This window comes from Aegilops tauschii, chromosome 5, assembly GCF_002575655.3.
Source record: "Aegilops tauschii subsp. strangulata cultivar AL8/78 chromosome 5, Aet v6.0, whole genome shotgun sequence".
NCBI classification, from domain to species: domain Eukaryota; kingdom Viridiplantae; phylum Streptophyta; class Magnoliopsida; order Poales; family Poaceae; genus Aegilops; species Aegilops tauschii.
The window spans coordinates 302,391,748-302,414,058 of record NC_053039.3 but is presented as its reverse complement, the minus strand read 5'-3'; the positions used below and the strand labels follow the sequence as shown (position 1 = coordinate 302,414,058).

Here is a 22,311-nt window from a genome sequence, read left to right as displayed (position 1 = left end):
GCCGGCGGGGGGCATGGGAGGGATAGCACGAGAAATGAGAGAGGTCTAGAGAGAGAGATGAATAGGATGTCACGGCGAGAGATGCCCTTGAGTGTGTATATGCAAGGGGGAGGGGATAGAGGCATGAGGAGAAAATGTTTTGTGTGGTGTCTGTGTTGGTATGTGTGGGTGTGAGAAGATAACAAGACCTGGGGCAGAGGGTGTGTCACCGCGTGAGGTCCGGTGGGCCGAGGTGAGGCCCTTAGTTCGGTTCCGTCCTGCGCCACATTGGTCGGCCCGTGACGCATTTAGGGAGACCCATGGAGGACTAGTCGTACAAGACAAAGATAGCAGAGTCGTGAAGGACTTTGTGTCCACTGACAAAGTCGTCTAGAATTTGTAACCCTAGGTCCTCGGACTAAGGTAACCCCTTATCTCTGATATTACTATTCATCCAACCTAACTTTAAGGGGCATCCTACAGAATGCTCTACTAGAATCATACTCGTCAATTAGGAAGAGAGGTGGAGACAATGCATGAGAGACAGGCCTAAAGATAAAGTGCGGGCGGGAGACACGTAGGCAGGTCTATGTGTATAGAAAGGGTCGATGGGGATTGTGCGTGTGTATGCTTGTGAGAGGAAGAGTGCTTGTGATAAAGGTTAGTGAAAACAGCCGTAAATGGTTACGATAGGGAGGGAGGGTTATATCGAGAGCATGCCTGCGAGAAAGACACCTCGGGAGAGAGTGTGTGAGCATGTGTGAGAGACCACCGATGGATATACACCGTGTGCGCGTATGTGTGAAAGAGGAAGTCAACGTGTGTGTGAGGAGGGGTCTATGGAGAGTGAAACTACACGTAAAAGACTGATGTACACATTGATTAAAAATATAAATTGTATCCGAATATTAGGATGGAATCATGATATTTGCAATTCGCATAAGGAACGATCATTGATCCATCAGACATCTATATTCTATCGAATTTGAGCATGTCTATGTTATTATTCGACATAATTGATCCACAGAGTTAGTATTTTGAACTCCGGACAATGCATCGCTTTAGCAATCGAATATAAATGTGAGTATATAGTTCACGTTGTGTGTGTAAAGCACATTATACATACAAAAGTTACACAATGAACAATATAAATAGCTAGCTATTAACTAGCATACATTTGAATTCAACTTAAGGTGGTTTAAAAAGTTTGAATTCAACATGAAGTCCATTCAATTATTTGAATTCGATATCATGGCATTTGTAAATCGTACCTAAATTATGGGGCATGTCATATCCAAAGGTATAATGTGTAAGCTAAGCAGATGATATTTAACCAAATTGGAAGCAATACAAGGTAGACATCCGGCTGGCGTGGTGAGCATGATCATCGAGGACCTGAGAGCCTGGTGGGAGGCGGTCTGCTTCGCAACCTTCGTGGCTTTTTAGTTGGCTTCCAGGTGATGCCTGTCTGTGCATAATTTAGGTACGATTTACAAAGCCATAGAATAACAATCATCAGCTTCGTACCTTGATGGTCTCGGAACATCGTACCTTGATGGGTATGGTGGTTGAGAGGATTCTGTCCGCGAAAAGCGGATTGAATGAAGCCTTCATGGGCCTTCTAAGAGGCTTCGAGGTACGTAATGTTATATTTTCGATTGTGCTCTATACGCAAAGTGCACCTGTGTATAGATAGTAGCCCCTGAGACTCTGGTTGGCGTCCCAAGGGAGGCAATCAGAGGATCAAAAAGATATGCCCAGGAAATAATCTAATTAATTGGAACACATGCTGTTACCTCCATGACGACTGCCCACGCTACAGAGGTTGCAGGTCTGAAGCAAAAACTTGATGTGGCGAATGACGACATCACGCTTATTAACAGGCGGCTTGACGAGGCACAAGGTATGTTTTGGGGCAGTCAGTGTATGCATGTATAATAACATGAGCACGAAGCTAGAACTATATACTGAGACATGCGTAACTGCAGATAGTGCTGCCACGGTGGAGACCCTTCGGGCTGAACTTGCCCGAGCCAAGGAGCAAGCCCGGATTAGTAATGTGGCTGCCAAGAAGGCAGCTGATGAGTTAAAAGCCGAATAGGCTGCTCAGCGCCGGTGTGAGGAGAGAATGTCTACTATGGCGCGCGAGCTAAAGGAAGCCACTGTTCGGTGCGAATTCCTTGAGAGGGATAACAAAGCCAAAGCGGCCGATCTCGACAAGGCCTTACAAGAGGCGAGAGAAGCACGGTCCGAGTCTCGAGCGGCTCCGGAGGAGATCCGACAAGCTGGGGAGATAGCGGCCGGTAAGCCTTTTTTGTTACAGACTAAATTCGGCGATCCGAAGTATTCCCCGCTTAATCAAATGTGGAGCTATCCAAATGCATTCTTGGACTTGCCGAAGAGCGCCTCCAATGCGGCGCAATTTTACGAAGCGCAAGAAGGGTATGCAACGGAGAAGCTTTTCTGGTCACAATTCGGCACGCCAAAGCGCCCTGTGCTGAACGAACAGAGGGCCCAGTGGGCCGAGCTCCACAAGATATCCGGTTCTGCCATGAAGGACGTCGTGGTTCGGCTGTGGCCGACTGAGCCAATTCCGAATAGTTATTTTGGTTTGGTGCAGCGACTTGTGGATGTGGTGCCGCGTATCGACGCCGTGAAGCGATCAGCGTGCATTGAAGGTGCACGGATGGCCTTTGCCCGTGTCAAGACGTATTGGGCAAAGATGAAGGCCACCGATATTGCAGCGAAGAGTCCACCCGGGGGCAAGGACAAACACACGTCGGAGCATTATTTTGAAGATGTCCTAGAGGGCGCCCGCTTAATAGAGGTTCAGTGCTCAAAGGATATGGTCTTCGAGTGAATGTGACGAAATTGTAAGAACAATATTATGATACTTTGAGGCTATGCCTAAAAGTTTTTGGCTCCTCCTGTGCGGCCGTTTTTGTATAATCTAAAAGTTTTCCAGTCGTCGGCCTCAGCCCCCTCGCATAAAATACGGGGGTGTTCGGAAAAGCACTTGATCACTCTTGACCCAACGTCTTGGTCCGTGAAGGAGGTGTCAGTGCGGCGAACTAGGCAATCGGACTATAGGGTTTTAACACTTTCACTTAGCCATAGGAGTTTGACGGTGGGTCTACGATATAGCCCCTGGTATGTACGTAGTTATTCGAATACGGTGCATTACATATGTGACCAGAAGAACGGTCCTTCGTGTAATACGGAAGGAATCGCGAAAGATTCTGATAAGTCATCTGGTTGACCAGCTCTCGCCGCATCATGACAGACAATTTTCGGCTTTCTCTACTGAGGTGCTCATCCGGATAAACCAGGACACAATCGCAGTAGTTCTCCATTTACTACCCTAGCCGATAGAGCGGAACGTAAGGTAGTAAGCATAGGAGTCGGGCAACCCAACTATTGACCAAAGACATGATTCGGAGCTGATGCATATAAGGCCAAACTTGTGACGCCGAAGTGTGCTACAAAGCTATTCGGACTTGCCGGCAATTCTTTCGTTCCCATATTAAGCCCCTGGAAATTTATGCCGAGGTGCGTGTGAAACAACCGAAGAAGCAAAATTCAGTTCTTTAGAAAAAGCGAATACTAAATACGGATTATGCTCACTGGAACCTGATTGATATGTCAATTGCCATTTTACAGATAATAACGCCCCGACTCAGGCTATTTGACATGCCGGTGGTCGAAGGTTGAGGGAGAAGGCACCTTACATGCTCGAAATAGAGAGTGCGGTCTACGAAAAATTATTTGGACCTCCTGTCGCACGTCTGTGCCGCCTTGCCCCTGTGAAAGGACTCCTTAACAGGAATAGCCTTTGGGTAAGTGTACAAAGCCGAACTCCGAAAGAGTCCGTGAGATGACCAGTCTTTGAGCCACCTGTGGTAAAAGATAAAAATAGTTAGAAAAGAAAAGGAGGTTATGGGAGTGCTTGAAGGCCTGTCCGTATTGTTCCTTCGCCAATTGTCACGACCGGGTTTTCGGGATAATAATTCTCCAGAAAACGGCCATTGTGCTCACCAGCCCCAGGATTACTGTTAGCTGATGAGACACCAACTTGATACAAGAAAATCCAAGCAAGTACAAAAATATGTAGTACAAGGCCATAGTGGCCTAGGGGTACAATTTGGTTTTCTAGTGGTTGATGGCGGAAGCGGTTGTGGTTCATCTGCGTCTATGGGACTCCATTTCCCACAAGAACAGCTGACCAGGATAACTCCTATCTTCGCGAGGCTGCAAAAGTCAACACATAGGTTCCGAGGTTGCCACCGCGATGCTTATCCCCAAGAAAGGAATCTGGCCAAGACAATAGCCAGGGACAAGCCAGTGAGTACATTTGAATGTACTCGCAAACATTAAGAACACGGGTATAATATATCAAACACGTTCCGGATTATTATGAGATCACACGTCTGTCACGAAATATACGAAAAACCATGATGTACACATGTGGTTAAAATAATCCAAAGTAAAATACTGGGTGCCAAACGAGGGTCTGAATGACTCCTCGAGAGGAAACTGCAAGAATAATAATACTGGTGCCAAACGAGTGTCTGAATGACTCCTCGAGAGGAAACTGCAAGAATAATAATACTGGTGCCAAACGAGTGTCTGAATGACTCCTCGAGAGGAAACTGCAAGAATAATAATACTGGTGCCAAATGAGTGTCTGAATGACTCCTCGAGAGGAAACTGCAAGAATAATAATACTGGTGCCAAACGAGTGTCTGAATGACTCCTCGAGAGGAAACTGCAAGAATAATAATAGTGGTGCCAAACGAGTGTCTGAATGACTCCTCGAGAGGAAAATGCAAGAATAGTAATGCCGCAGTCGGGCGTCAGGGCGACACCACATAAAGGGCTTTTAACAGAAAATAAAAGACATACATGCCACAGTCGGACGTCTGAGCGACATCACATAAAGGGCTTACTAGAGAATAATCACAGTGAATATCCAGGAGGTAGAACCATCCCAGGGATACTCGATAAAATACATAACATAAATAGTTAGTCCAAAATAACAAAGATCACAATCCATATGTGCCACAAATATAAACAATATTTAGTTCAGTCGTTTCTCCATCCGAAAACCGATAAGCCGTATCTCCATCCGAATACCGTTACTACGATCCAGTTAAAACGTTCTCCATCCGAATACCGTTACTACGATCCAGCTAAATCGTTCTCCATCCGAATACCGTTACTAGATTTAACTCAGACTGTGGTTCTTACTCAAGAACATGACTATCCAACAGGATATATCCTCTGCAGAGGGAGTACCATTTTCCCACGAGTAACGGGTTTACTTAGTCCATCGGGACTAATTCCGTCTACGGTCTTTTAATTGAAAACACGCCTGACCTGCACACACCAGCTTAACTCACCAGTGTCTGGAATCACCCACGACACCCGCCAAGCAAAACTCTAAGTGGGGAGGCTACAACCTCGACGTAGCATGGGATCAAATTTCTATTCGCGCGCTCTAAGGGGGTGCCCCCCCTCTCGGTCCCAACCGGAAACACCCATGCCCCCGGACCAGGTGGCCTGCCTACCGGATGCACCCGGTATCTTCCACCATGGCCTCTCTGTACGGTGTGTGCCTTGGTGAGGGGTTGGCAACCTACTGAACCATACCCCATCCACGACAGGGACAAGTGGTGGTACCAACAAATAGGGAAGCTACTGATCAAGACTCGATCTACGACCGACTCAGGTGGTCCGAGTATCCTCCAACAATATTACCATTTATGAAGTAAATCACCACTCCTCAAGCCTCACCATGCCATACCGGATATACTCGTCTCGACGAGGGACTAGGGACAAGCTCGTGTCTACCCAAGACCACGACTTTCCCAGCTTCCTTCCGGTATGCATGAGAAGCTTACGAGGATGATCCAAATCACTCGTGTATCCATTGCTGACCACAAAACAACTCCAAAGTGTCCTCATGTACAAGACCTCATCGTTACATGGAAAAGACTCATACTCCAAGCCAAAAGGTGTTGTAATCATGTCAGAACACCACAACAAAATATTATGCCAGAGTTCAGAAATGCTTGCCTTCAAGTGTATGCATGTGGGGTGCACTTTTGAAGGTTGCCTTTATCTCCAAAAATCCTATTTGAGAAATATACAAACAACACACATTTCAACAACAGTACAAAAAGTTGCCTCAAATATTTTTAAAAAACTCTTAAAATAAACTAGAGGTAATTTGAGAGAGGTGGGAAAAAGAATCAACTCATTTGGAGTTCTATTTTAAAAGTTATAGCCAGTCAAACATCAGTCAAAGTTCTGTTTTAATAAAATCAGAAAAAAGGAAAACGCTGCGGGGAAAATACGCTTTCAAAGCAGAGGTGACGTACTCCGGTCTTTGCGCTATCACTTAAACAGAGAGAGTGGCCGCGCGGGTCACAGACAGTGGGTCCAGAGGGCCCACTGGTCAGGTTTGACTGGTCTCCCTCTCCCTCCTTTCTCTGTGCCCGAACGGTGGCGGGGCTCCGGCGATCGCCGGCGACGAACGGCGGCTCCCCAAGGGGTCCCGAGGGCGTGGATGGATCCGTCAGACCGAGGCGGCTCTCCCGGTGGGCGTTAGGCAGGTGGGGACGGAGGAGGTCACCGGCGGCGAGCTCCGCGGCGGAGGTGGCTACGGTGGTGAAGTGATATTTGGGTTCCTGAGGTCCTTGGTCGAAGCTGATGATTGTTATTCTATGGCTTGTGATTTTTCGTTAGTTAGATTTGAACATTGTAATAAGGAGGCAAATAGAATAGCTCATGAAATTGCTAGAGTAGTTAAATTTTCTGAGACATGGGATTGGTTTGAGGAACCTATGAACGATATTGTAAATTTTCTTATAGACGATGTAATCATTATTGCTAATAAATAAAGAGGATGTTTTATTAAAAAAAAAAGAATGTCGGCAAGGGATCCACAGGAGTTACATGACGTGCTATGCACGAAGGAGTGGGAGTGGTGGCATAGCATACCAGAGGAGGAGAGCGTGATGTGCTACACTCTGGGTAAAATACTGGATGGCCGAGGCCATGGATGAGGACGTTGGAGGTTACCTTGACCCAAGGCTCGCCTAAACCTACCTCATTAGTGAGAGCGACATGCCTCTATTTTGTGACAGATGTCATTGCCGCCAAGGTTGGTTGGCGGGCGAGGAATGTTGGGCAGGGGATGGCAAGCAACGACGGGGGACGACAATGTTGGGAGGGTGCAAAGGTCGGGATGAGGTTCGGGTGGCGGTGGGGAGGACATCGGGATGATGACCGCGGTGGCGAGGTTCAGGTAGGACAAGAATGGGTCGGGGCGATTGGGGTCGATTGCGGTAGCGAAAGCGGCGAAAGCGCAGGCAACGGCGGTGATGGTTGGAGGAAATTACTTTGTCCATTTTGACCAATGTTGAGGATATCGCTTATCGGTAGCGTATCGGTCAACTGGGGATTAGAGATTAATCAAAAATCGACCGATTAAACAATAATATCGTTTGACTATTAATCGGTCATTTTTTGCAAATTCCAGGTTCCCAGCACTAAAATATGTTATATTCATCACCAAAACAATATTGGACAAGAAGTGTCACCTTGATTCCTAGCCTTTGAATCCTCGTGTAACGACAAACAAAATAGGACAATAGTACATATTGCATAACAAGGTCCACAAAACGCAAATAAACATAGTTTTTACAAACATAGTGCTATGAATAGAGCCGATTTATCGGTAGATTCCTAATAAATCCTTGTCATGGCGATAAATCAGCCCAAACGATAAACTGTGAAGATAAGGCATAATTTTATCGGTCACCCCAAGAATAAATCGGACGATAAATCACCGAATTGGAAGAATTTTTTAATAATGATTTTGATCAGAATTTCTTAAGATTAATTGCTCATTTATCATGCATATTCAACCATCATTATGCTATTTTATCTCTCTCGTCAATCGAGGGGGTCCATAGAATTAATCCAAGGTGATTCTTATTCAATCAAATTTTGGGCATAACTGATTGTGACCCAAGAAAAGAAGGGGCCAAATTAACCATGAAAGGACAAAATAGGTGAGCTGAAATGACCACAACGGAAGACATGAATGGGCCAAATTAGTCGACCAAGCCCATTTAGATGACTACGATGGACAAGAACAGCAAAGCTTTTGATGAAATGCTTGTTGAAAGTATGCCCTAGAGACAATACTAAATGTTATTATTTATTCCAAGTTTGTAATTAATGTGTACTTATGTTTTGTGCTATAATTGCAATGGTTCTCGAGTGTGCAATAACCAGGGGGCTTAGAAGAAAACTCATATGCATGTATGGACAATAAACGGTAAATAGATTCCTAGTCTCACCTCTAAGACTAGCCCAAGTGGTGCATGATGGTTTCGTTTTCCTGATCATGAGCATAAGCTAGTGTAACGAGGATGCCAACAACCTTGAGGACACAATGTTAGAAGAGCACTTGTGTTGAAATGGCCAAAATTAAATGTTATACTATGAGATTCTTTCGTCACGAGTTTATAGTATATAGCACAGAAATGTTAATATTTGTGCGATTTTTTAGACCATGAGAGTATCGAGTTCCTTCATACCGGATGATGCACTTTGGGGTTCGTCAAACGTCAACTGTAATAGGGTGATCATAACGGCAACTTGTTGGTTCATCGGAAAAGTATGGCGACGGATTGAATAGCTCGAGACTGAGATTTTCTCCTACGGTGATGGAGATATATTCTTGGGACCCTCTCGATGTGACGGTGTCCATCATCGTTTGGCCAGACACAACGTGATTAGATCACAGGGATGCTCGAACATGGGAACAAGAAAAGAGAAAAAATAGGTAACGATGAAACTGGCATAGTTATTCACGGGGATGTTGATAAATCTCACCTCGGGTTTTTTAATGTACTGCAAATCAAAAGGAATAACACACGGTAACTATAGGTTAACTCGATAATAATTTGTGTAGGTATAGGGATCAATATTAATGTCCATGGTTCAACTATTGATCATTGAACACAAGGAGTTCCGGTCATGTCTATACTTTACCGAACATGTGGGGTCACACGCTTAATGGTCATTGATCTATTGAGTACTAGATGGGTTAGGAGCTTGAAAGGAAATCACTGAAAAGGTTTAGTATACGTTGTATATATTTTTGAGAGAGAATCGAATGTGTTTCAGAGAAAAAAGGGAGACCGGAAAAGTCCCAGAGGAGAAACAAAAGACATGGAAGTGCTCCGGGAATTTTTTGAAGCCCCCTAGAAGTGTTAGGGGGCATGGACTGCCACATAGGCAAGCCCTATAGGTTGTTGGTTGCATGGTCCTTTGAGCCCAATAGGTGGGCGCCTCCCCCTAGCCTTGGCGCCCAAGCTAGTTGGTGCGGCTAGGGTTAGGGCTGGGACCCACCCCTTAGTGCGCCGCCCCTAGGAGAGAGAGCTCCTCCTCCAAGTCTCCTCCCTACCCCTACACCTATATATAGTGGAGGGGCAGGCCCTCTATTCACAAAATTTCAGACGCAAGGGTTGCCCCTCTCTACCTCGTTCTCCACCGGAAAATTGTTTTGTACGTTAGGCTCCTCCACCCCTTCTAGGTCTCCAACGCCACTAAGTTCTGTACGGAGAAGCACTATCAGAGCGGTGACTACGTACGCATGGATACCCATAGAGAGAAATTATCGCGGTTTCAAGATTGTAAATCCTAGCTGCGGGAATCTGCATCAACGATCTTCACCAACTCTTCTTCCGCTGCAACTCTATTTAGTAAAGATCCAATCTAATCCTCATGTGTACCTTCATAATGTTCTTGGTTCGATCTGTAGAACGAATTTTTTCCTACTACATTTTTCAACAATGATTTTGCCATAGATCATGCCACATCAGATCCCACCTAGCATTCACATCATCCCACACACTACATGGATAACACCAGGTCTAATCTGACATGGTGTAGGCCCATGGGTTAGACAAAAAAAGAGCCATAGAGAACAAAGTGTAACTCAGTTTGGCACGTTCCTTGAGGTGGAACCTACTCATTCGGCTTTAAATCCTAGAGTAGGTATGTGTGCTCACATTTTTCTGAATTTGTTTCATAATTTAACAGATTCATTCTTTCAATGATAAGCACTGCAGGAATTAGTGTATGTGCATGTGTGTGACATTGTGAACATCCATGATTCACACTGTATTTCACAAAAAAGATGGTGATGGACATCTATGATGAAAATGTTAGGAATATCATGCTATAGTCCATTAGTGGAGAGCTCAACTTTTGGCGATCCATTTTTATCATAAAAGGAGCATAGATGAAGTATGATGACAATTATGTGGCCAAATATGCCTCCTCCCCACGAAAAGAGTAGCGTTCCCTGCCTCCTGTTGGCACCGCCGCCGGTCCGCCTCATCCCCGGTGGCCTTAGGGCCATGGTGGGGCGGTGGATCCCGGCCCCTGCTGGCGGGAGGGCTCCGTTTTTAATTGTTCCATTGAGTATTGTTAGGTTCGTATTAAGCTTAGGAAGACGAGACGGTGGCGGCTCCCTGAAGATGGAACAAGGTTCTCCTCGCCTAGCCCCTGTTCCGATGGTGCGTCTAGAATCATCGGTGGGCGCGTGGAGGTGTGTATCCGACAGATCTGTCCTTGGTAGATTTGCTCGGACCTGGTCGTAGTTCTATTGGAATAGTTGTATTGAGATAGGACTAGTGTTTAACTTGTAATCCTCTCATATCTCTGCTTCTATTTATATCCTCCTGTACCGACCTTCTCCTGTATTCACAATCGATCTCTCGATCGTCAGACTTGTAAGCCACGGCATCCCTAATATAAATACAATCGCGGCCCGAGAAAAGGGTTCAACGCTTCCCACAATATTTACATGGTAATCAGAGCATCTTCTTCCTAGATCGAGAAGAGATCACATCTAGCCTTCCCCAAAACCTCGCCAAACCTCGCTATGACTTCGGCCTCCACCCAATCCAGCACCATGAGTGCGCTCACCACCTCCCTCGCCTCCACATCCACCTTCGCCCCTTCATCCAGTAGTTCTCAGGCCATGTCCCTTGGATCACCACCGCAGGAGAAGCTCACGAGGAACAATTTCCTCATGTGGAAAGCCATCGTGCTGCCACAAATCAAGGGTGCCCAGATGGCGCACCACCTCAATCCGATGAGCCACGCGCCGCCAGAAACTCTCACCATCACCAAGGATGGGAAGGAGGAACAGATTGCAAACTTCGCAAGGTATCTCTGGTACGCTCAATAGCAGCAGGTTCAAGGTTTCTTGATGGGCTCCTTGTCTCGCGAGATTCTTGCATATCGTCACCTTGGAGACTCCGACGGAGGTGTGGGCAGCGACCCACGCCACGTTTGCTGCCCAAGCCATCAACACTCGAATAGAGCTCACAAATCTAAAAAAAGGTAACCTAACCATGACTGAGTATCTTTCCAAGATTAAGATGTTGTCTAATGAGATTGCATGCACGGGAGTGGCACTAGGCAGTGCTGAGATCGTCTCCCACGTCTTGGCCGGCCTCGACCTCGACTATAACCTGGTCGTGTCTTGCAGCGCGGGTCGAGCCCGTGACTATACAGGAACTCTTCACCCAGCTGCTGAGCTTCGACGCTCGCCTCAACCTTCTTCATGGGACGAACATCCGCCAATCCTCTGCCAACGCCGCTTCACATGGTCGTGGAGCAGGCCGTTGGCGCATCACCAAGGACGGGGCCGCAGCAGCGGCGGCTGCGGACGCGGCAACAGCCAAAACATGTGCTCTAGTGGGGGCAGCTTCACCAACAACAACGCCCCCATGCGCTCTGGAGGAGGTGGCTACACCAACAATAACACCTCCTCTGGATCTTCCTCCTCCAACTGCGTTCGATGTCAGCTATGCAAGAAGGCAGGGCATGAAGTCATGGATTGCTGGCATCGTTACGACAAGGACTATCTCCCTGATGCACGTCTCGTTACGGCTGCAATGAGGGAGCAAGGTGGTGGAGATGCCAATGTTTGGTACGCGGACTCGGGAGCTACTGATCATGTCAACAACGAGCTAGAGAAACTGGCCATGAGGGAGAAATACTTCGGCAACGACCAGATTCACACCACTAGCGGAGGAGGTATGGACATACATCACATTGCTCAAGCATCTATTAATTCCCCTACTCTTAAACGTGATCTAGTTCTTAAAGATGTCCTTCATGTTCCACAAGCCGGTAAAAATCTTGCATCTATGTCTTGTTTGACTGCCGATAACAATGTCTTCTTTGAAACTCATCCTACTATTCTTTTTATTAAGGATCGGGCAACGAGGGAGCTCCTTCATCACGGTAGATGCATTGGAGGTAGGGCTGGAAAAAAGCTCGAAGCTCGCGAGATAAACAAGTAGCTCGTGCCTCGGCTCGAATCGACTCGAACTCGAAGAATAACGAGTCGAGCCGAGCTTTAGTTTAAGATCCTTTATAGACCAAGTTAAACGAGCCAATCTCACGAGTACTCGTGTAACTCGTTAGGCTCGATACAATAGATCAGCCACTCCCAATACAAAGAAAGATCAGCCACTTAGCACCCTACGTCCCAGGCGCACAACACAAGGCTCGGCCGTTGAAGGCCTAGCCGCCTAGGAGACTCATGCGTTACAAGGAAATTACAAATTTTAGTGATATATATGTTTAATATATACATAATCATTTTTATCATATTTGAGGGCTTTATGTTTATATCTTGAACGAGCTTAACAAGCTAAACGAGCCAACTCGCGAGTTATACGAGTCGAGCCAATCTTGGGTTTGAGCTCGTTATAGTAACGAGTCGAGTCGAGCTAGCTCGTTAACGAAATGAGCTCTAGCGAGTCGAGCCGAGCTGGCTTGACTCGGCTCGAATTCCAGCCCTAATTGGAGGCTTGTATCCCATCACATCCGGAGCATTTAGTCGAAAGCGTCATCGTCAAGTTTACTCCGTCGTCAATCCCTCCTTGGCAAGATGGCATCAAAGATTAGGACATCCTTCTTCAATCATAGTCAAGCAAGTAGTGAATAAAGACAATCTTCCATTGTCATCTAGTCAAAATATTGAGTCTGTTTGTGATGCTTGTCAATGTGCAAAAAGTCACCAACTTCCCTATCCTAGGTCAAATAGTGTGTATCATGCTCCTTTGAAACTTATTTTTAGTGATGTATGGGGTCATGCAAGAGATTCTTTTGGAAGAAAAAAATATTATGTTAGTTTTATCGATGATTTTACGAAATTTACTTGGATATATTTGCTTAAGTTCAAATCTGAAGTTCTCTCCGCATTCCAAGAATTTCACAAGCTTGTTGAGCGTCAATTTGATAGAAAAATCATTACAGTCCAAAGTGACTGGGGAGGGGAGTATGAAAAGCACAACTCATTCTTTCGTGATATTGGCATTGCTCATCATGTATCTTGTCCTCATGCTCATCAACAGAATGGCTCTGCCGAGCGTAAACCCCGCCATATAGTCGAAGTAGGTGTATCCCTTCTTGCTCATGCATCAATGCCACTAAAGTATTGGGATGAAGCTTTTATTGCAGCCACTTATCTTATCAATCGTCTTCCTAGCAAAGTTATTGGTAACATCACTCCTTTGAAAAAATTGTTCCAACAAAAGCCAGACTACAATTCCCTCAAAAAAATTGGATGTGCTTGCTATCCCAATCTTCGTCCATACAATCGTCATAAACTTGAGTTCCGTTCCACTCAATGTGTTTTTCTTGGCTATAGTAATCTCCACAAAGGATACAAGTGCCTTGAAATTGCTACTGGACGAATATATATTTCTCGTGATGTTATATTTGATGAAACAATCTTTCCCTTTGCCAAACTTCATCCAAATGTCGGAGCCTTAGTTCGTGCAGAAATTGCACTTCTTCCTGATTATATGCCTAGTCCAGATCACGACGGAGAGTTAAATAGTGCTGATCAGATGACTAGTTCCAAAGAAAATTTTAATTCTGATGCTAAGTGTGCAGATTCAGAGTGTCATTTTATGCAAGCAAATGAAGACAAAACTGGCGCTGGATCCCAGGCGGATCTGGATGGCAGCAACGGCGCGCGATCTAGACGAAATCTCCGCGCGATCCCAGGCGGATCTCAGCAGCACGCTGCATGCGTCGAACGCGGCAATGGCTGACAGCCCCAGCAGTACGGGCCCCTCCAGCCCACCCAGCGTGGGCAACCGCGAATCACCAAGTGCCACTTGCATGCGGAACGGGCCGGTAGCCGACCGGGCGACAAGGGTGGGGTCTGGCACAGGCGTCGCGTCCGACCCGACCGAGCGGCTGGCCGTTGTGGATGCCACGCGGCATTCTCCTAATGGCGCACCAATCGCTAGGAGGATCTTTGGCTCCCTGATTGACTCGGGTCGGGAGCAGGATCAGGAGCTGCATGATGCAGGGGGTCCAGTGGGATTTTCTGAGGCAGCGAACTTTGCTACAGAACCTGAAACACCAAGATCTTCTGTGCCGGGGACCACTCAAGCTTGTGTACCAACTCCTGCATCGGAACTCCCATGTCGCCACACAAGATCAAAGTCTGGTATTGTTAAGGAAAAAGAATACAAATATGGAACTATAAGGTATGATAAGATTAAACGTGCTTTTCTTACTAGTATGGGTGAGCCAAGTCATCTACATGATGCACTTGCTAGTAAAGATTGGAAGGAAGCTATGGATAGTGAATATGAGGCACTAATGAAAAATAAAACATGGCATTTGGTACCACCAGGAAAAGGCAAAAATGTCATAGATTGCAAGTGGGTGTATAAGATTAAAAGAAAGTCTGATGGACGCATAGACAGATATAAGGCTAGGTTAGTTGCGAAAGGTTTTAAACAAAGGTTTGGTTTTGATTATGAATATACCTTTAGCCCTGTTGTTAAAGCAGCTACTATTCAACTTGTATTGTCCATTGTTGTTTCCAAAGGTTGGAGTTTAAGGCAGCTAGGTGTTCAGAACGCGTTTCTTCATGGTGTTCTGAAAGAAGAGGTTTTTATGCGGCAACCACCAGGTTATGAAAACAGGAGCATACCTCATTATATTTGCAAGTTGGATAAAGCTTTGTATGGGTTGAAACAGGCCCCAAGAGCCTGGTACTCAAGGTTGAGCAAACAGTTACAACAACTTGGGTTTATACCATCTAAAGCTGATACCTCATTATTCTTCTACAATAAAGGCAATGTTACTATCTTTGTTCTGGTATATGTTGATGATATAATTGTTGCTAGCTCAAGTCCAGGTGCTACTACTTGTCTGCTTAAGGATTTAAAGATGGAATTTGCTCTCAAGGATCTGGGTGATCTTTATTACTTCCTTGGTATAGAGGTTAAATAGATGAAAGATGGCATACTTCTGTCACAGGAAAAATATACCAAAGATGTTCTCAGGAGAGTAGGACTGGAAAATTGCAACCCTCTAATTACACCAATCTCAACTTCATAAAAACTCACTATTGATAGTGGAGAAACACTTGGACCTGAGGATGTGACAAACTACATAAGTGTTGTAGGTGCATTACAGTATTTAACTCTTACACATCCTGATATTTCTTATTCTGTAAACAAAGTGTGTCAGTATTTGCATTCACCCACTACTGTTCACTGGACTGCAGTTAAAAGAATTGTGAGGTATCTCAGTTTTCAGGAGATCTTGGACTAAAGATTGTCAAGTCTCCCTCCTTGATTGTGTTTGCCTATTCTGATGCAGATTGGGCAGGGTGTGCTGATGATAGAAGATCTATAGGTGGATTTGTTGTTTTTCTGGGATCAAATCTTGTATCATGGAGTGCAAGAAAGCATGCTACAGTCTCAAGGTCAAGCACTGAGGCTGAGTATAAAAGCTCTAGCAAATGCTACAGCTGAAGTAATGTGGATTCAGACATTACTGTATGAGCTTCGAGTTAAAGCTCCACAAGCTGCAAGATTGTGGTGTGATAATATTGGAGCAACTTATCTTTCAGCTAATCCTGTTTTCCATGCACGCACAAAGGATATTGAGGTTGATTTCCACTTTGTCAGAGGAAGAGTAGCTCGTAAGCTACTCGACATAAGGTTCATTCCTACTGATGATCAACTAGCCGATGGCTTTACAAATCCTCTTACCATGAGAAGGCTCAATGAATTCAAGTACAATCTCAACCTTGGAGTTCCTTAGGTTCAGATCGAGGGAGAGTGTTGGAATAGTTGTATTGAGATAGGACTAGTGTTTAACTTGTAATCCTCTCCTATCTCTACTTCTGCTTATCTCCTTCTGTACCGATATTCTCCTGTAACTTCACGATCGATCTCTCGATCGTTAGACTTGTAAGCCACAGCATCCCTAATATAAATACAATCGCGGCCCGAGAAAAGGGTTCAGCACTTCCCACAATATTTACAAGTTCGTCTAGGTTCGTGTGTTTTCGGGGCGGATCCTTCCGATCAACGTTACTCTTCAATGGCAACGGTTGCTGTTCTGGTGCGCCGGTCCTATGGGGTCTTAGCTCGACGACTTCCCGACTGTCTACTACAACAAGTTTTGCCCGGCTCCGACTTCTGTGCTTGTAGTCCTCGCTAGATGATCTACGGATATGGATGTAATTTTTATTATTTTTTTATATTCGTTGCACTGTCATGATTGAAGATGAATAGATTGGAAGTTTTCTTAAAAAAAAAGTATGTGATCAAATATGACGTCAAATGTTAGCATATACTGGTAGTGATCTTGTAGCGATTTGCAACGGTGGTGCTACTCAAGCAAAGTGATATCAGTTCGCACGCAATCGTGCATATTTTTTCAAGATGACAACCATAGGGCTAATCCTCGTGTTATTATAAGTTCATCGTTTCTTGAATATTAAAGCTACGTAAGGATTGATAGCAACAAATAAAGTTGCAATAAAAAAGGTGATCCCTAACCACCCCGTTGATTATATTTTTAAATCCTTCATCTTCTTTCAACTGGGGTTATCTCTGAGGAAGAGGAAAGATAGGGCAGTGCCCGGAGTGGTGCTAAACAAGTTTAAGGCAATCTACTCCTTCCATAGACACTGTCACTATATATGCGTTTATAGAGGTGAATGTATACGCGTATATACGAGCGTAGGAATGTTTAAAATATAGACACCGGCACTAGCTGTTTTTTGTTGGTCCTCTTGGGCGATCTTTGTGTGTGGGCTATCTTAGTATTCTTAGTTGGCCATCCCGACCCTGTAATTTTTCTTTAACACAGTACAGATGCAAGCGCTCATATACACGCGCATACAGTCACCTCTATGAACACACACGCATACCCTACCCCTGTGAGCACCTCTAAAAGACTGAGCCGGCGTATCATCTTGCAATTTACGAGTCACCGTAGGCACCTCGTCATCGATGGGAACGTCTCCTCCCACTGAATGTGCATCGCCAAAAATCCTGAAATAAATCCAGGAATAAATGCGAGCATCAAGATTTGAACCCTGATAGGCTGGGATACCACATTCCCTTTAATCATTTAACCACAGGTTGGTTCGCTGTAATTTTCTTTTTCATGGGCTCTTTTGTTTGTTGTACCTTGGTGTAAGACTTTGTTCCCTTTGCGAAAGTCCTATTCTGAGCTCGAGCTCAGATGGACCTATTATCCCAGCCGTTGTCTGGCGCTAAGATTCACATCAGAAGATGTATTTTACTGCGTATTGTGAGTAGTATGGGATGCTTTTTCACAGACTAGGGCCCACTCACCAACCGCATTTATTGGGACGTCCATCAACCAGCACTAGCCGGCTCAGATGGACACTAGCGTTGTGGTCCACGGCTCAGCTGTTACACACCCAACGGTGGCTTCCAGCGAACATTTTTTTAATATACATGCACTGCATCCACCGCACACACCCTTGCTCTGGAAGATTCACTTTTCTTCCTCGCAGCCTCAGGAAGTGCCGCCACCGATCTCTTGCCCTGACTACCTCGACAAGGTGGTCACCTTCGCCTCGCGCGCCGGAGCTCGCTTCTACAAATGCGTCAGGAAAGATGTAAGCGCCCATCTGCCACGAAGAACAATCTTTTGGAGCTTGGATCCCCACTCCGTGTCTGAAGTTAGAATCCATGCAGGCTGAACTATGCGGGTTCATTAGATCCACGGACACGTACCTGCCGGAGCTGACTCGCGCAGGGCTGACGCAGCCGTCGGCTCCCCTTCAGCAGAGATACAGGCGAGACCACAACTTCGACCACGGCAGCCAGGCGGAGATTCAGCCACCACATGTGCGCATGCAGCCACAGGTGCAGCGAGCCTCCCCTGTGCCGCGCCTCCACGCTGCTCTTGGCCGGAACCAACTTCATCCTCGTCCTGCCAGCTAATCCAACCCTAGTCCTGCATGACAAATGAGCAAACTGATTACACATCCTGGCCGAGACTGTTCGTTTGTAGTGGAACACATATACTTAACACATTTCTTTCATCATACTTCTGCACAATCATGGAAATTTCAAAACATACTCGGAAAACATTACAATTAAACCTATTTTTTGGGCAAATGACTCCTGAAAAGCTCACCGGATATTCTTCACACAAAACGTAACTATCACTAGTGCCTAATCATAATTTGAACAAATAATTTCTTTACAAACACTTGATCTCTGGCTATGGTGATGGGTCACAACTTTATGTATTTTGCATAGTGCTACAGGGCCTAAGTTTAGATGAAACACACTCGCTGCTGTCTAGCCGCTACATACATTCAGGAAAAGTGGAAAACCCATGCCTTCGAACTAGTTTTGTCTTAGTGAGTTTAGACATTTCCAAAATCAGCAGCACTAATTTATATGGTCAATTACTTCGAACTTCTGTTCATAATAAGCATCAAGTTCATAAAATCCAAGGGGCCCTACAGGTTGCAATAAGCTGAATATCAACCGTAGACATTTCGAAAATTCAGCAGCACTAGTTTCCTAAAATTCAGCAGCAGTAGTCTGCAATATTAAACCTACACATTCCGAAATTCAGCAGCAGTAGTTGTCCTCCCGTAGTCTTAGTCAATTTCTTAAAATCCAAGGCTAAGGGTTTTACCTTCAAAAGCATGCACACAAATTCATGAAAACCTGGGGACAAGCCAACATTTGAAACTAAACCAGACATGCCAAGCTGGAACACAGTTCGACTTATTACATTACCTAGCCACTGGCCAAAATGCAGAGTTGCGAAAAGCATGTCAACACCTAAAAATTAACCATGGTCTAGATTACGCCGAAGCTAAAACATGTCACCTACAGGCATATGCCTCAATAGCAAATAAGATAACTGAAAAGACATCATGAGCCCATCAGCTCCTACCCAGTGCATTCCCAAACTGCATTCTACTTGCCAGCCTTAGTTCCATTGCTTTATTACAATTATTTTGCTGGTGCCCGTCAAACTGCATTCTACTTGCAAGCCACAGTTCTTACATTTGGCAGGCTTCCGAGGTTGCTTAGGGACATCACCACATCAGGGCATGTAGTTTGCTAATGCCCTTGTTTTCAGCATATCGTGCAAAACCTAGTCCTCTTGCTTAGACCTTCATATGGAGCCTTCTCCGTACTTGTCGTTGGCCATCCCATATCTTTCTTTTTCGCTGGAGCCAGCAGTCCTTCCAACCTGTTGCTTGTCCTCGAAACCGAATCATTGTCAGCTAAAACAGCAGTAGCTGCTTTGACGTTCAAGTTTTGTTCCGCCAAAACCAGCTCCATGGGGGTCTGATTCACCACAGCCCCCCTGTCTGCCAGTCTATCCTCGAGGCCAAGACCATCCCTAACTTCTGTATAGGGTAACATCACTGTCAAATTCGACTTGAACAACTCCATCAATCGATTGTAGGCTTCAAAACTAGTGTCGCCCAGCCTGACTAGTTCCATTGCGTGCATGTACATCGTGAAGTTTCTGTACGAAAAAGGGTTGTTCTGCATGCTGCCCTTCTGGTATTGTATCAGATGAGGTGGCAGATGTCGTGAGCATCCCTCGTCCATGTCTTCACTATATGCTTAGCTGGTATTTTTTAGCCCTAATGAAACCAAGCATCTCTTCATTATGTGCACGCTTTTCATGAGCTTCTCAGATAAAAATTCTACTCTACTGTATCTGATTTACTAACAACAAATCAGTGAGAGCATCACCAGAAGCCTCGCCCAAGGAGTCGAATGTAATGCCGAGAACAGGTGTGATCACATTTTCAGCCAGTTTCTCTGCAAAACATCTGACAGCCTTGTCGAACGCACTGATTCGATTTGGGCATGGTGTCCTGCACCAAGCCTTGGCCTGCAAACACCAGGCAGTAGGCATGATTTATCCAAATGCATTGTACCAACTGCTCTGAATCCACAAAGCTATAGCTGACTGATTTCTTTTCTGCAATCCAATTTTCTATAATAAAATCTTTGCATCTCTCGTATCAAATGGTTTCATTTTAATACAGTTTGCTAACTACTCTGAACCCATACATCTCTAGCTGCCTGATTTAGTGTTACCAATTTTTATTTAATAAAATAATTTCCATGTGTGATCACATAGTTAAGCTTTTCATTATCTGATTGTCAATAATCAGAATGCAGTGTACTTACTCCTCTGAACTCAGCAAACTGCAGCTGCCTAATTTCTTTACCGCACTCAATTTTTCTTTACTAAAATCTTTGCATCTCGCATATCAATGAGTTACAACTGAATGCGGTGCACAAACTACTCTGTTTTACTGAAATCTTTCCTTATCTGATGACATAAGGAAGTTTTTTCTTATCTGAATTTCAACTACGTGAATGCAATGGAGTTAACCCGCTGAACCCGGTAAATTACAGCTGCCTGATTTCATTAGTGCTACCAATTTTTCTCCACTAATTTCTTTGCATCTCTCATATCAGGAGGGTTCAGCTAAATGCATTGTACTAAATACTCTGAATCTAGAAAGATATAGCTGCCTGATTTCTTTACTTATGTCCATTTTTCTTTACTAAAATCTTTGCATCTCTGATGACATACGGAAGCTTTTCCACTGACCTCTTATTCCATCCGGGCGCCTGGGGATTCGTCTTCCCCGTTGAGAGCTCGGGCGTCGGAGGGGAGCTATCCCTTCTGCCCGCTGCGGCCTCCGCCCCTGATCTGTGCTTTGCCGCTGTCCGCCGCCCTGTGATGCTGCCGCACCGCATGCTCCGCCACCACTTCGCCATCGGCAACCAGAGGGGCGGGCACCAGGCTCTCTTCTATCTCCTCAAGCACAGCAGATCTAAACCAAGGGTAAAAACAAATCGCTGTCAACAAGCTGACCCAAACGCCCGAAAAATGCAGACAACCTCGCGCGGCGAAGAAAGGATCGACGTACCTGAAGATCGGCTGCATCAAGAACTCCATGTTGGATCGCCGCTGCCGCTCCTGACCTTTATCTCCCAGTCGTCGCCTTCAAATCGCCAGTCGCTTTGCAAGAGAAGACGGCTGGACTCTGGATTCAACTCGACTTGTGCGGTGAGACGGTAAAGCGAATTTCCTGATCCACGGATCAGACAGCGGCTCTGATTCTGATCCATGGAACACCTCCCAGGCGGCAAACTGCCGTCCTCCCCAGCGTTAAATCTGGCCCACTGGACACCGCTGCCGGGGATGTATTTCGGAACAGTACCCGATTTTTGGATGACCACCAGTGCTAGGATAAATTAATGGCACACATCCAGAGGGGCTAACCAACGACGTGAATAACGAGCTCATTTGAGCTCGCGCTCAATTACTCCACGTCCTTCACTTTGCCCTTTTGTTCGAGCCTTATTAACTTGCAGGGACACGATACGGCACAACGATCTGGGGTGGCACACTTCAGCCACAGGTCACCATGATGCACCGGCCGTGAGCATGTTAACTATCACGGAACGTGCGGCCGATGGTACGGGTGTAGCTCAGTCAGTGCTGAAAAACTGAAGAGCGGACATTTGTCACATCTACTTGGATGTCGTTAATTTTAAGCTGGATGCTGCTTGCGCCTTTGCTCTAAGAAACATCGCCAACTGTAGTGAACTCCATATCTTGAGTTTTGTAATACAGTTGTGAAGCAAAATCTTGGAAGAATGCAAAGGCACGCTACAACGATTTACAGCAGCTCTTGTTTAAAAAAAACGATTTACAGCAGCTCAGAAAGCCCACGATGCGTAAACCCCAATGCGGCGGGGTGGAGACAAAATGTCAATGCAGATTCGTGAAGAGGATCTCAAACGAGCCCGATGCCATTTGAGCCCCAAAGTCCGTACCTAGCGACGTCACACCATGTGAAAGGTGGGCGCGCCAAACCTGATCCACCAATCACCATTAGCAATCTAGCATCATCGCTGCGCAGCA

General features: G+C 45.5%; 1 protein-coding gene and 1 long non-coding RNA gene across 6 annotated transcripts; one reads left to right on the top strand and one right to left on the bottom strand.

Annotated features, from left to right (window-relative positions):
• Positions 1 to 17,629: 17,629 nt before the first annotated feature.
• On the bottom strand, positions 17,630 to 21,681 carry LOC120965030 (uncharacterized). 5 transcript variants are annotated; one of them, XR_006664154.2, is made up of 6 exons: positions 21,311 to 21,673; positions 20,989 to 21,214; positions 20,115 to 20,256; positions 19,297 to 20,002; positions 18,114 to 18,336; positions 17,630 to 17,973 (listed from the first exon to the last, which is right to left on the bottom strand). XR_006664154.2 is itself a non-coding variant. In XM_040390168.3 (4 exons), exons 2-4 carry the CDS (start codon positions 21,156 to 21,158, stop codon positions 17,926 to 17,928), a joined length of 441 nt encoding a protein of 146 aa, XP_040246102.1. In that variant the 5' UTR covers positions 21,159 to 21,214; positions 21,311 to 21,558; the 3' UTR covers positions 17,630 to 17,925. The 5 variants fall into 5 exon arrangements, 2 of the variants coding, with proteins under 2 accessions (XP_040246102.1, XP_040246101.1); XR_006664152.2 differs by having other exon boundaries at positions 19,297 to 20,256; positions 21,311 to 21,681; XR_006664153.2 differs by having other exon boundaries at positions 19,410 to 20,256.
• Positions 17,873 to 18,487, top strand: LOC141023402 (uncharacterized). The gene is made up of 2 exons (XR_012184708.1): positions 17,873 to 17,995; positions 18,075 to 18,487. It is a non-coding gene; the product is annotated as an uncharacterized lncRNA (long non-coding RNA).
• Positions 21,682 to 22,311: the final 630 nt, after the last annotated feature.